Consider the following 15,244-nt stretch of genomic DNA (forward strand, 5'->3'; position numbering starts at 1 on the left):
CAGGATAGATATTGAGTTAAAACCTTTGCAACTGTGGTTAATATAAATATCTAGGAGTAAAGGTGTCCCCAAATTCATTCTATTTGAAAAGGCAAACAATTAAGGTGGTGCAGTACCTTTCTCTCCTTGTCGTCCCTCGTGCATAACTGAAGTCACCAACCTGTTAAAGCAGTTCAAGAACGAAGGAACAGCTTTCAGCATTGCCTATATGAAAACATAGAAAAATGTTGTTAAAAAGGAAATAGAAAGCGGCAACAGCAAATTAACAGCAATACAAATCAATGGAATGCGGTTGTTTGCATTCAAATGCATATGCCTGAAAAACACAGACGTGCTCTAAATGAGTATTCATCTTGGAAGGGTTCAATACGATTCAGAAAACATGAAAGAAGTATTAATAAAGTATATTTTTGGTACAATTGTAAAATATTGACATTGAAAGTGATAGATGTAGTCGTGCACCGGATTTTGCCATATTGCAAAAGTAGGGCACATCTAATGGCACAAGTGATACAGTACCTGTCAGCCTCATGCCCACATCATCCAACGATCTCGACGCTGGCGTGGTGTGAAAGCCGCATCGATACTGAGAGCAGACAGGCCTTTGCATAGGCTGTTATTTCTACACTAGGTGGTTCCATGGCAATAACTGCTGTGAGTTGCACCAGAGTGCGACATAGGAATCCTTTGCAGCATATAGGCATTGGGACACACGTGGCGTTATATAGAAGAGGTGTGTCTGGTTGCAAGGCTACATGGTGCAACCGTGATAGAATGTAAATTAGAGGTCAAACCTGATGTGACCCTCATCAACTCGGTGACCCCCAAATCAATCCCATTATTACTTTTAATATGTACAGTAAATAATGCATTTTATAACGACTGCATATTTAGTATTTATTATTTTCGTTTTGAGTTACCAATTGCATGCAAGGACCTTCCTTTTGATTCTTTGTAACAGTTTTATTTCGTTTCAATTAGATATACAGCTTCTCTCTAGATTCCTGGACCTACCTGCTGCTATCTGCATATTTTGCACAAGAATTGAAATAGACTTAATATTTTTAATTGGTTGTCTTTTACTTGTTTCTGACTTATTCAGTATTTTTGTGTGCTTCGCTGTATTTTACTAGTTATAGCGATTTGAATCAGCGTTGTTCATCTACGCTGCATGCTCTGGGACTTCATCCTCCATCAGGCTTGTAGTCCTTGTGAACCTTATAGTCCGTATCCAGGCGCGACTGAGCCGGCACGATTTAACCGGTTAGTTCTGGTTTGTGTCTGGTGCGTTTCGTGTGTTCTGCACTTGCTTCCTGAGTCCGGGGTGCCTCCATCTTACTTCTTTGTAAGTACTTTTGTGTGGTTTGTAGTATATTTCTTTTAATGGCTCGAACTCAGCTAATTTTGACTATTCATAGACTATTGACTATTCAAAAGAATAGGAAAGCTAGATTGGCGGCTCAATCCCATGATAACCTGCAGTCGCCTTGCCAGCATATGCCTCACTCTAGCGAGTCCATTGCTTCTGATCGCTGCATTTCAACCTTACACCAGATTGTAATATTAAGATCTCTGATATAGTTCAGCCCTGCTCTAATTATCAGTCTTCTATGATGATTACCGTTACTAGCCCTTTGTGCATTCCAAGCTCTAAGCTGGTAGACTCTTGCAATATCCTTAACACTCGCTCTCTCGGACTGCAAGGAGTAGAAATTGCAGACCAGTCCAGATTTACTTGCAATTACGGAATCATGGCTTAATGATGCCACTCTGTCAGAAGCATTGAATAACTACTCCCTCCTTTGTGCTAATTGAATCAGTTGTCGAGGGGGTGGAGTAGCTTTATTCTTAAAAGATTCACTTTAGTACCATTTAATTCCTCAAATATCACCTGCTGACTGTGAATCTCTTATGGTGAAAATGAAAATATCTGAAAACACATCTATAGCCATTATTATCATCTACAGACCCCCTACGGTGTGTCCCTTTTCTGAGGAGCAGTTTTTAATCCTGCTAAATCACTTCACCAAGCCCCAGTTGCCAGTCTTGGTGATGGGTGATTTAAACTATTGATTTGACGCTCCCCCTGATGCTGCTACTATCTCCTTATTATGTGCCTTGGATACTGTAGGCTTTTCCCAAAGGGTGTCGAGCATGTTGCTAAGCATACTCTGGACTGGCTTCTCAAACACCATCTCATGTTAGCCAACCTGATTATTTCTCCTTGCATATGGTTGGATCACTTCTTGCTGTCGTTCCATATTGACCTACCAGAGCCTCCAGCCAGACCTGACACAAATCCTAGATCTTTAATTCATACACAAAATTGGAAGTCTTATCCCCTGAAAAATGTTCTCCTTTATTTCAGGATAAGCTTGGTGCCATGGAGGACTTTGTAAAGGTTTTTAATAAGGTTAATACGCACCAAAGTAGCATCCAGTCCACTAGGGATGCATGTTATAGTAGGGACAACTCTAACTCTGTCAGTGTTGAATCCAACCCACCCAAAGCTACCGTCCCTCTTTTCTCTTTTGCCCCTTGTTCTGAAACCACCATTCTACAAATAATTTTCTGCATGAGCCTACCTCGTGCCAGGGTGATGCCTGCCCCTCTAGCCTCTTCATTAACTGCATGAACGTGCTCTGCCCATGGGTTACGAAATTGAACATCTTCATTTGCTGAGGCGTCTGTTCTGTTATTTCTCAAAGAGGCTTGGGACACCCCCCTCTTAAAAAAGGAACATCTTGATCCCTTTGTTGCTGATAATTATCGCCCAATTATAATTGTTCCTTTTATCTTAAAGATTCTTGATAAGGTGGCATATACTCAGTTTCAGAACTTTGTTGAACAAAATGATATTCTGGTTGTTCATCAGTCGGGTTTCAGAATGGGGCATGGTATGGAGACAGCCATGTTGGACCTTAAGGCAAGTTTATTGAACATCATTGACCTTGGACAACCAGCAATGTTAATGCTTCTGGATTTGTCCTCGCATTCGACCTTGTGGATCATGCATTATTGGAGGACAGACTCCCTACTGTTGTAGGCTGCTTACCCAAGGTGTCTCAATGGATCTCCTCTTTTCTAGGTCCACGCAATGGCAGAGTGAGTGTTGGTGAGGCCTTCTCGAAGCCCACTCCTATTAACTCTGGTGTCCTGCAGGGGTCGTGTCTCTCCCCTTCCTTGTTCAATATTTACATTATCCCCTTCCTGAGACTTCTGGATGGCCTGGGTGTCCAGTATACTAGTTATGCTGATGATAACCAGGTCGTCATAAAACTTCCAGGCTCCTACTCCCAGGATTTGGCTAATCTTAACTCCATCTACTCCGCAATTCTCGCCTGAATGTCCACCATGTCCTTGGCATGGAATTAACAACAAGATAGAACTTCTGATTGTTGCTTCCAGCTCTAAACTTACATTCTCACCACTGGAATACAAGAGTTTTTCCATCGTTATTATCGTTGCCACTATTATTACTGTGGCATAAAAGGTGAAGACCCTGGGTGCTATCCGAGATGCAGAGCCAACGATGAACCAGCATGTTGCTCTGACTTGTTCATCCTGTGGTTTGATCAACAAACTACATTCCTTTTCTGATGCACGAAAATGCAGAAATTCTTGCCACCGCTCTTAACTACTGTCTGGATTACCGCAACAGCCTCCTGAGTGGCTGGTCACAGCTTAACGTGTCATCGCTTCAGGTTTCCCAGAAAGGAGAAGTTCGTACTGTCCCAGGCCTCTCTAGACAAGCTCATATAAAAGCCTCCAGGCGGGATCTTCACTGGCTTCATGTGAAGCTTAGAATTACTCACAAACTGATTACATTGACCCACAAATGTCTTCTCAATCTGGCCCCGAAATATCTTGCAGATCGCCTCTTGCATTATGTTCCACTGCGCACTCTTAGGTCTAAGAATGAACTCAAAATTGTACAGCCTAGATTTAAACTTGCTAAGGCTGGGGGGCGCAGCTTTGATGTCCAGAGTCCGATTGCATGGAATTCACTCCAGTACAACCTTTAAAAAAAGGCTGAAGACATTTCTTCAACCTACCCCCTGACTAACCTGTTTTGCCTTCGCTTCCACTTGCCCTCTGCCTCTGGATCTCTTGCTCTTGACGAATTGTTTGTCTGTTTTGTCTGTCTTTTTACGTGCACGCTCTGAGGCCTCCGGGCATGTGCCGCGGTTTATAACAATTTTTAATAAATACTATATTCACTGTTACATCTTTTTCCCCCCATTTCTTGTTTTGACATATGAATTTTGTATGTAGTACATCCAACACTAACAATTTGCATAATACTTTTGCAATAACCCCCCCACTCCAACACCTTATTCAGAAGCAGTGTTCAACTCAAGCTGCCTTCCCCACGCTCCCCTCTCGTCCCCCCGCTGGCACCTGGCAGCAGCAGGATCCCATGTGAAAAGATGCAAACATCTTGCAAGTTTCCGGAAGTGGGCTATAGCACTCTCGAGGTGGTTATCGCCCTATGAGTAACACGCTGCCACCCCACAGCCTCCATAACTAAACATTCAAAGGTACTATAAGAAATTAAAATAGGCACCAGAATCCAAAGTGCAAATTTCAATACATTTTTTATTTTAAAGAGACACCACAGTGATTATTGTTGTATACAAAACCAAAAATTACATTGGTGGTCAAGTAGTTCCGAAACGGTGCCATTTGATCCGTGGACAGTTAATTCTAGCTAGTCCATACCTTTTCAACATATGGAGCGACTTTGCCAATGATGCAATGCAGTGCAATGCCACTGTCACCATGAAGCAGATCAAATTGTGGTATATGGGGATGGGTCGATACTCGCCCACACTTACTGTACAATTGAGGTAAAAATCCATGCTGCAGCTTTCTAGGTAGAGGAGTTCTGTGCATTTTATTGTTAACGCTGCAGATAATCACTCCATGTATCGAGACACCCAGCGGGGGCTTTGCAAAATCTCTCCACCCATCAAATGGCACAGGTTTGCCAATGATCAACAACAGTTTGGTTTTGGGGTTAAATAATATTCACAAACGTGTCTCTATTGTGACATCTTTATTAAAATTTGCTTTACGGTTGGGATGCCTTATTTAGTTTATTAATTTTGAGGGCTTTGGTGGCTGTTTTGGTGAAGATGTTAACCTCTTGCAAAGAGCTTGAACTGTTTACGCCTTACACTTTTTCGCATGGGATTTGTATTTGTATTTTATTGAATTTATATAGCCCTTTAATCCAAAGTGATGTACATAAGAACTAGAAGAAATACAACAAGCATAAGATGGTAATTGACTCACAACTCGAAAACAGTATAAGGAACAATTTACATTATTGCTGATGTGAGGAGGGAGCGGAAAGGGACAAGGGATAGGGGAGAGACAATAAACAACAGGTAATAATTGAAACATAAATAGAAACTGTGAAAGGAACAATTAACATTATTGGTAAGGAGGGTGGGGAGAGGGACAAGGGAATAAGAGAGTAGGAGGTACAACAATACAAGATGATGAATGAATCACAACTCGATGGACGAGGAAGAGTTTACATTATTGCTGGAGGGAGTGTAGAGTGACAAAGGAAAGGGGGGAAAAGGAGGGATGAGAGGAGATGTCAGCGAAATTAGAGGGAAGCAGGAGGGTGAGAGGAAGAGGAAAGGGAAGATTAAGATTAGGTAAGAGCAGGAGGTAGTATAAGAGGGAAGTGGAGGGGAGGAAAGGGTGTAGCGGTGGAGAAGTATGAGGTAAGGCAAGGGCGTAGAGAAGTGGAAGAGGGGGTGAGAGGTGTTAGGGGGGAATGGAATAGATAAGATGTTAGAGAAGAGCGAAAGGTAGGGTAGGAGGAAGAAGAGTGGATGGGTAGGGGGAGGCGGTTCCAGTGGAACGGAGCAAGGAGTTGGAAAGAGCGGAAACGGGAGGAGGCGCAGGGAGGCGGAGGAGGGGAGAGTAGGAAGAGATCAGCAGAACGAAGAGAACGAGAGGGGGAGTAGAGAGTAAGAAGGGAGGCAGGGTAGGGGGGGGCAAGACCATGGAGGGATTTGAAGACAAGACAGAGGAATTTTAATTTAAGCTGGGAGTGAAAAGAAAGCCAGCCTAGAGAGATGAGAGTAGAGGAGATGGAGTCAAGAGGTGAGAGAAGGCAGAGGGAGCGATATCAGAATTGTAGCTAGATTTAAGTGGGGAGAGGTGAGAGGAGGGAAGACCGAAGAAAATGGAGGAACAGCAGAAAGTCTGGGGAAGATGAGGGAGGTGATCAAGAGTTTAGTAGCATGAAAGGTAAGGAGGGGTCATATTTTGCGAAGGTTGTAGAGGTGAAAGCGACAAGATTTGGCAGTAACAGAAATGTGGTGAGATAAGGAGAGGTGAGGGTGAATGTGAAGTCCAAGGTTACGAGCGTGGGGAGAGAAGTAGAGTTGGGAGGGGGAAAGAGAATGAAGGGCGAAGGGGAGGGAGGAGGAAGAGTGTTAGCAGGGAAGAAAAGGAGTTCAGTTTTATCAGCGTTAAGAGTAAGGAAGTGAGAGGACATCCAGGATTTAATAGCAGAGGGGCAAGAGGAGAGTTCATCATGTATGTCAGGTGAGAAGGAAGAGAAGGAGAGGAAGAGCTGGGTATCGTCAGCATAGAAATGATGTGAGATACCAAATGAGGAGATGATGGGAGCTAGAAAGGAAGAGTAGAGTGAGAAAAGAAAGGGACCAAGGACAGAACCTTGAGGGACTCCATGGTTGACAGGGTAGGTAGGAGAGGTGGAGCCACCCCAGGAGACAGAAAAGGTACGATTAGAGAGATAAGAGGAGAGCCAAGTGAGGACAGAGTCTTTTAGGCGAAATGAGGAGAGGGAGTGAAGGAGAAGAGGATGGTCGACAGTATCAAATGCGGCAGAGAGATCAAGGAGAATAAGAATGGAGGAGTGCTTAGAGTAGCGTGCAGAAAGGAGAGAGTTGAGAACAGAAATGAGGGCCGTTTCTGTGGAATGTAGGGGATGGAAGCAGGATTGGGTAGGGGGGGAGGAGGGAGTGGTTAGAGATAAAGGAAGAGAGCCATCCACACATGCTGTCATGTGTGAATGGCTGGAGAAGGGGAAGCGAGGAGACAGGAGAGGGCAACTTGAGCGCTTTTGAAGTGCAGGACACTTTTTTAAATGTTATTTGTATATGCGGAACAAAACAAGAGCCAAGTCAACCACATTCGAAGTCCCGACCCCACATGCAAGCATAGATCCATAAACGTTTGAGAAATTAGGATGGGAGTCGGGGGGGGGGGATAGCATTGATATACGTCAGAGCGCTATGACCAGCCACAAAAAGTAACAGTAATAAAGGGCAAAAAACATGTTGGATACTCACAAACCCATATCCAACTTCTCTTGACATTTCAAATGCACATTGAAGATTGGTATTTTGACACTCCGTGTCTGCTAAAGGCTGCAGCCATAACAGCCGAATCTCTCCAAATATCCCTGCAGCCTGCATTGCACAACTGTGAAATATATGCACTGTCTGCGGCATATACATAGTTATAATCCCAATCTGATGAAGTGTAATCACAGATCTCAACCCACACAATCAGACACCATAATGTTAACGTAACTTAGGCAGCTGAATGGGCTTGAAGGTTTAGGCAACCGCCCCTCAAACACTCCTCCGGTTGCAATATTCAAAAAGTGCCACCCCCGCCCCATGAGCCCATTTCCAAAAGTAAAACAACCGGGTGTAAAACTTCAACATTCCCGCAATTAAATAGCGGGATAGGCAACAGCTTCAGTGTGAACATTAACTAAAACCAGGTGTGGTTATATAGTAACTGAACATCCTCAAACCTATGCTGTGTTTGAAGCCACTGTCAACATAGTCCCTCCCTCATCAACCATTAACCCAATTTTGGCTCGGGCTCCATCCAGGATCAGCTTCAGAGAATACTCCACATTCTCAACGTCCCAAAAATATATTTCTTATCTTTTCAGGGGACACTAAACTTGGCTGGTCACATGATTCCTGCCTTAACACCATGGGTTAGGAAGGAATGTTTAAGCCCACTCAATCTCCTGGTCTTCCTTCTCCGGGTCCAAGACTGGGGATATTGTGCTGCTGCTATTCCAGATTCGCATTCACATTTGTAACTTTTAAAATACTTCTTTATCCTGGCATCAGTCACCTTAAAGATGAGTCGTGGTGTCACTTCAGATTCCTGTGACATACCAGAAGTAGGTGTTTTGATGCTTCGCACTTATCCACATACATGGATTCATCTTGCAACTCTAAACCCAGCACTTCTAGAAGCCAGTTGGAAGAAAAGGATATTAGATTGTCTGTACTCTTCTGCACCAGTGAGGATACCAATGACTCAGATTTGTTTTTCCTGCACCACATTCTCCAGATACTCTGTGTTTTCAATAGCTCTATTTCCCTTATTCACTTCTTCCATCTTTTTCAGTTGCTTCATTTACGGGACCATCAGCTCGCATTAGTAGCCAAATGCAGCAATTCTTTGCTCCAAGGTATTGACATCAGATTCCAGTTAGCTACCTTCTCATTCAGTGAACCCTCTAAATGTGACATCGATTTTTAAATATGACCCAACACAGCCCTAAAGTGGTTTCCCAATAAAAATCTGGACACTTCCTGGCTAGTCAAGTACTGCCCGTTTGCTGAGGTAGGTGGAGTGAAGAAGTCAGTCGGTAGTTTTAGCTTTCTTCTGGGTTCCTGTACTGTGCTGTTACCTTTAGTTTAGTTTCATGTTCTAGGGCCACAGCCACTCAAGAAAAAGATCTGAAAAGCCCAAGGCTACACATTCCGTAGAGCATGAACAATCTGCAACAAGGAGAAAAGCAGGGAAAAAACGAGACACTCCCAGGTGCTTGTGAACATGTTCTGGATGACAATACCTTCCTTCCAACAGCTCCTCTTATAACAGTCAAAACTGGTGGCCCATCTGATACAGGTGGCAAGGTGTTGGTCACTGTATCTCTTTCTCTCTTACTGGAAGAAAGTACCTGGATTCAATGCCCAATCTCAACAAGACCATCATATGTTGCCAAGGGGTAACCCTTCCTTCCCTATGCTTATGTGTTTAGAGCCTGCCCAGATGATTTAAGGTGCATTTAAGGTCCTATTTGACAGGGCAATAGGATTCGGACCATCACATTGGGAATATGAGGGCCCCTCTATGGGTCCCTAGCCTCCCGAATGTCCACTGAACCAGAAGAACAAGTTACTTCTTACCTTGTAACGTTCTTTCGATGGGATGTTCCTCCGACGTATTCCTTATCTTAGATATCTCTTTCCAGCTTTCCTGGCCTCGGAAATTTTTTCTCTCTAGAGGGCGCTGCGCGTCGACGTCCGCCGAGTCGATGTCCCTCGACAGCCGCCGTATCGACGTTATCCTGCCTATAAAGGCCGCGCGCAGCGTCCGTTGCTCAGTTCCGTTTTGTAGCCCACAATAATTCTTTCTGGACTCAACTAATCACCCTGAAGGAGCGTAAGCTGCAACAACAAGGGAAGTAGTATTGCGGGGATGGATGGGAGGGTCGATAAGGAATACGTCGGAGGAACATCCCATCGAAAGAACGTTACAAGGTAAGAAGTAACTTGTTCTTCGAAGGGATTGTGTCCTCCGACGTATTCCTTATCTTACATAGGCTCCCACAGCAGTATTTTATTATTGGAGGTGGGAGTACTGACTTCATGCTTCTTTTTATTTATGAATAGAGTGCAATACTGCCCTTCCAAACCTAGTTTCCTGACTGGAGGAGCAATCCAAGTTGTAAAACCGTGTAAAGGTATGGACGGACGACCATGTGGCAGCCGCACAAATGTCTCGAACCGGCACTCCTCTTTTGAGGGCCGATGAAGCTGCGATACCTCTGGTCAAATGAGCCATAAGATTTTGAGGGGGCTCTTTTCCTGCAAGTTTATAACATTCCAAAATGGCTAAAATAATCCATCTGGAAATGGTCTGCTTAGTTATCGGTAGCCCCAGCTTGTGACCTGCGTAGCCTACAAACAGCTGGTCTGCTTGTCTTATCCTAGCCAGTCTACTAATGTAAAAACTTAAAGCCCTTCTTGGGTCCAGCCTGTGTAACCTCTCTTCCTCTTTCCCCGGATGGGGAGGAGGATAGAAAGATGGAAGGGTAATCTTCTGTGTGATATGAAATTCAGAAACCACCTTTGGGAGGAAATTAGGCTTCACTTGCAGAACAACTTTGTCTTTGTGAAAGATTGTATGAGGGGGTTTACAAGAAAGAGCTTGTAACTCGCTCACCCTTCTAGCAGATGTAAGTGCTACTAATAAAACAGTCTTAAGGGTAAGAAATCTTAACGAACAAGAGTGGAGTGGTTCGAAAGGTGTGCCCATCAGGAAAGTTAGGACTAAATTTAAATCCCATAGGGGAACCTGGAATGGTCTTGGGGGATAAACGTTAGTTAACCCCTTTAGAAACTGTATTACCAAGGGTAACTTGAAATAGGATGGTTCTTCCGCAGTGCGTTTAAAGATGGAAAGCGCTGCGAGATAGCCCTTGATGGTGCCAACTTGAAGGCCTGAATTTGCTAAATAAAGTAGGAAGGAAAAAACCATTGGTGTACCACATGAAAAGGGATCGATATTCTTTTCCCTACACCAGCTGCAAAATCTGTTCCAACGGCAGCGGTATAAAGATTTTGTTGCTGGCCTTCTTGCCGAAAGCAACACCTCCATAACGTCATCAGGGAGGTCCCAATCCTTGTACCTCAGCCTTTCAGAAGCCAAGCGTGAAGGTTGAGGGTTTTGATGTCTGGATGGAGAACCTGACCTCCCTTCTGTGAGAGCAGATTCTCTCTGAGTGGAAGTCGAATTGGAGGGCAGATGGACAAGTCTAGAAGGTCCGGATACCACGTTCTCCTGGCCCAATCCGGGGCAATTAGGATAATGGTGTTCCGGAATCTTCTCAACCTCCTGATCATTTGAGGAATGACAGGGACCGGTGGAAACGCGTACAGGAGTGGAAACTCCCAGTCCACTATGAACGCGTCTCCCAGAGCTCCTCTCGGGGGAAATTCCCTTGAACAGAACAGATCGCACTTCCTGTTGACACTGGTGGCGAACAGATCCACCTGAGGGGTTCCCCAAAGGGCGAAGATCTCTTGAAGGACTTCCCTGAGCTAGTTCCCACTCGTGGGAGACTGTGCTCTGCCTGCTCAGAGCGTCCGCTGTCAAGTTCTTCTCCCCGGCTAGGTGAACTGCCGATAGAGAGATTCCTTCTTGGATTGCCCAAAACCAGAGCTGCATCGCCTCTCTGCACAGAGGTAGTGATCCTATGACTCCTCTTTTGTTGAGGTAATGCATGGCCACTGTGTTGTCCGTCATTATCAGGACATTCTTTCCTTGTACAGATGGCAGAAAAGCCTTCAGCGCAAGTCTGATGGCCCTCAGCTCTAACAGGTTGATATGCAGTCTGGACTCCGATGGAGACCAACGACCGCTGATGGTGAAGTCGTTGGCGTGGGCTCCCCCCACCCCGTGAGTGAGGCATCCGTGACTACTGTTATCTCCGGCCAAGGTTGCCAAAACTGCTCTCCTTTCAGAATGCTCTCCTGACAGGCCCATCACTGAAGGTCTCGAGCCACCCTGTCGGGAACCTGAAGAAGATCGGTCATTCTCCCTGAGAATTGTGACCACTGAGTTCTCAGTGCCCACTGGAGAGATCTCATTCTCAGGCGAGCCTCTGGCAGTAGGAAAATGCAGGATGCCATGAGGCCTAGCAACCTCAAAAAGTCGAAGGCTGGGAGACGTTGGGCATTCTGAAACTTGGTGACCATCTGTAGAATATCTTGAGCCCTCACCTCTGGTGGCGAGGCTTTTCCCAGGGAAGTGTCCAGGATCGCTCTGATGAACTGGAGTCTCTGCGATGGTATCATTTGTGACTTCTTTAAATTGAGGGAGAAGCCCAGTCTGTGAAGGGAGTGGCAAACATGATCTAGCTGGATCTGAGCTTGTTCCGAAGATACAGCTCTGATCAACCAATCGTCCAGGTAGGGGTAGACGTGAATCCCTTCCCTCCTTAGACTTGCAGCCACTACCGACATTAACTTGGTGAAGACCTTCGGGGCGGAGGTCAGCCCAAATGGCAGCACTCAAAATTGATAATGAGAGTTGCCAATTGGGAACCTCAGGTAATTCCTGTGTTTGAGATGGATTGGCACATGGAAATAAGCGTCCTGAAGGTCCAGAGATACCAACCAGTCCTGGAACTGAAGGGCCTGAAGGATCTGAGAGAGAGTTACCATCTTGAATTTGTCTTTCCTGAGGAATTTGTTCAATTCTCGCAACTCCAAGATGGGTCTCAGTCCTCCGGCTTTCTTTGGTATGAGAAAGTAAGGGGAGTACCAGCCCTTGTTCCTCTCCGCTACAGGTACCGGTTCTATGGCACCTTTCTCTAGCAGGTCTAAAATTTCCTGCAAGAGGAGCGGATCTGGAGCTTTTTGAGAGCTGATCCCAGGTGGATGACTCTGAGGTATGCGTAGGAGAGACAGGCAGTAACCTTGTGCAACTGTCTCCAATGCCCAAGCATCTGACGTAATAGCCTGCCATACCGCCAGATGTTGAGTCAACCTGCCTCCTACAGGTGTCCTGTGAGGGAAGTCCTCAGAGTGGTTTTGGGGCAGCTGATGCAGATGCTGATGGTAAAGAGGCACCTGCTGTTGCTGCGGCTTTTGAATATCTACCCCGTCCACCTCGGGTAGTTCTTCTTTGTCCCCTTTGAGCCGGTCGTCCTCTACCTCTTCCGAATGCGGAGTAGAAGCGAAAGGACTTGCCTCTCGCAGAGGTTCCTGTGGGACGAAAAGGTGTCTGACGGATTGCAGCGCCTAGGGATTTTTCCTGCTGCCTTTGATGTTTGCAGTTTTTCTAAACTGTCATCCGCCTTTTTCCCAAACAAAGAAGAGCCATCAAATGGCATGTTCAAGAGCCTGGCTTGCACATCTGGGGCAAAACCAGACTTTCTCAACCAAGCAAATCTCCTGGTTGTTGTACTTGCCACCATTGCTCTGCTGATACTGTCAGCCGAATCAATGCCCGTCTGGAGGGATTCGCACATAGCGTCTTTACCGTCCTTTATGATACTTAGGAACGCCTCCCTTTCTTCTCCCTCCGGGATGCAGTCAGCCGCTGTAGAAGCACACTCCCAAAGTGTATGGCTAAATCTAGCAAGGGTGCAAGTAGCATTAATAGATTTTAACGCCATGCTACATGCCGAAAAGACTTTCTTAGCCATAGCATCGTATTTTTTATCGTCCCTGTCCTGTGGGACGGTAGGGTAAGCAGTCTTGATGTCAGTAGAAGATGCTGCCTGTACCACCAGACTTTCTGGGGATGGGTGTTTGGACAAAAACTCAGGGTCTGCAGAAGATACCCTGTATTTAGTAGACAGTTTTTTATTTACTGCCGGGACGATATCTGGGGTTTCCCAGTTTGTCATTATTTTTCTTTGAAGAGCTTTATGAAAAGGTACTACAGGATCCTCCTGTGGACCTTTATCAAGAATATCCGTGAGGTCATCCTGTTGGAAAGCCTGTGAAGGTGTTGACCACCCCATAAATTCTGTAATCCTGCCCATTAAGGCTCTATAAGGGGTTTCAGCATGCTCCCCCGGGTCTGGCCTAGCGAACTCCACCTCTGGGGAAGTGTCTAAACCACTTGCCTCATGTAAGGAATCATGGAGTTCCTTTAATCTGCGTTCCTCTGAGGATAATTCCTCTTGAACTGGGGTTGCAGATCCCTGCAACTCAAATGTCTCTTCTTGGTCAGACAGTTCTCCCTCTTCCATAATTGAGGACATTGTTCTCAATTGGTCTGAACTCACAAAAGGTGTGAAACCCATTTCCAAGGCAGAGGGTGCCAAACTTCTTGTAATCGGCCTCGGAAATGTCGATCACGTCGATGCCGACGTCGAAGGCTTCGAACGTGGCGTCGAAAACAAAGGTGGAGGCCTCGAGGTCCTCGATAGAATCGGAATTCTGCTTGAGGATATCGACAATCTCGACGACATCGTCATCAAAGACCTGGGAATAGCCACTGTGTGCGCCGCAACCGTGACTTTCCTTGGCGTCGACACCGGTGTTGAGGATGGCGTCGAGTCGACAGATGCGTGTGTCGAAGGTCCCTTCGACAACGGCATCGAAGACACCGACCTCGGCGTCGACGGAACCTTCGAAGAAGGATTCGAGGTCTTTGCTTTACTCGAGGGTTTGTGACGCGCTCGAGAAGCTTCCTTCGCCGGGTGCTGCGACTCGCGGCGTTTTGGACCTTCGGTTCTTTCGAACAGAGCATCGCTCTCGGCAGTCTTCGAGGGGGTCGAGGCTGCTTTCTCGAAGACGCTCATCATATTTTTTCGGAATTCCTCCCATTCAGCCCGGGAACTATGTTTCGTGGGGCAAGGGATTCTCTTAGGTGAAACAGAGGAAGAGGAGGACGAAGAAAGGGATCTTCGGCGTCTCCTTTTCGAGTGCTTCGATCTCGAGGAGTGATGGGACCCGCTTCGAGATCTGGAGCGCGAATGGTGACGAGGAGACGAATGTCTCGACTTCGTCGAGGAAGAAGAAGCTTTAGAAGTCTTACCTTTTTCCAGCTTCCCCCTACGCTCCTTCAGGGCCTTAGCTGTCATGGACATACAGTCCTCGCACTCCGAACAATGGCGTTCAGCTCCCAAACACCACAGAGGGTCTGTCAGCGACATCTTTTTTCCACAGTCTCGGCATTTTTTAAAGCCGGACCGAGGGGTTGTCGGTTCAGACGAGGAAGCCATAGAGTATGGATCGAATATCTCGAGGAAAATGGAATAATTCTCTATGAAACTGAGCAACGATATTCCGAGGCACTGAGTAAGCGCGGAAAAACGGAACTGAGCAACGGATGCTGCGCGCGGCCTTTATAGGCAGGATGACGTTGATGTCGATAGGGCGGCTGTCTAGGGACATCGACTCGGCGGACGACGACGCGCAGCGCCCTCTAGAGAGAAAAAATTTCCGAGGCCAGCAAAGCTGGAAAGAGATATCTCAGATAAGGAATATGTCGGAGGACACAATCCCTTCGAAATGCCATTTTTGACAGTGGTTCATAGATCAACATGCCAAATCAGGGATTTGTTTGAGTCGCGGGCCTGTGAGAAAAGTCTGCGAACATGCAGGGAAGCCTTAAAAATGCCACTGAAACGGACAATGCCTATGGGCCCTTTCAAATACATAAAAGATTCCAAACAGCATATAGACAACCA

At 45.9% G+C, this 15,244-nt stretch overlaps 1 protein-coding gene across 2 annotated transcripts in view; it reads right to left on the minus strand.

Moving 5' to 3' along the window:
• The window catches only part of URB2 (URB2 ribosome biogenesis homolog), a 945,224-nt gene that overhangs the window by 92,021 nt on the left and 837,959 nt on the right, over positions 1-15,244 (minus strand). For both annotated transcript variants that reach the window (XM_069607426.1, XM_069607425.1), the window contains one exon: positions 117-204. In XM_069607426.1, coding sequence (XP_069463527.1) covers positions 117-204 — 88 coding nt within the window. The remainder of the gene's footprint in view (positions 1-116; positions 205-15,244) is intronic.

Source organism: Ambystoma mexicanum, chromosome 4q (genome assembly GCF_040938575.1).
Source record: "Ambystoma mexicanum isolate Mex_15411 chromosome 4q, UKY_AmexF1_1, whole genome shotgun sequence".
In the NCBI taxonomy this organism is placed as follows: Eukaryota; Metazoa; Chordata; class Amphibia; order Caudata; family Ambystomatidae; genus Ambystoma; species Ambystoma mexicanum.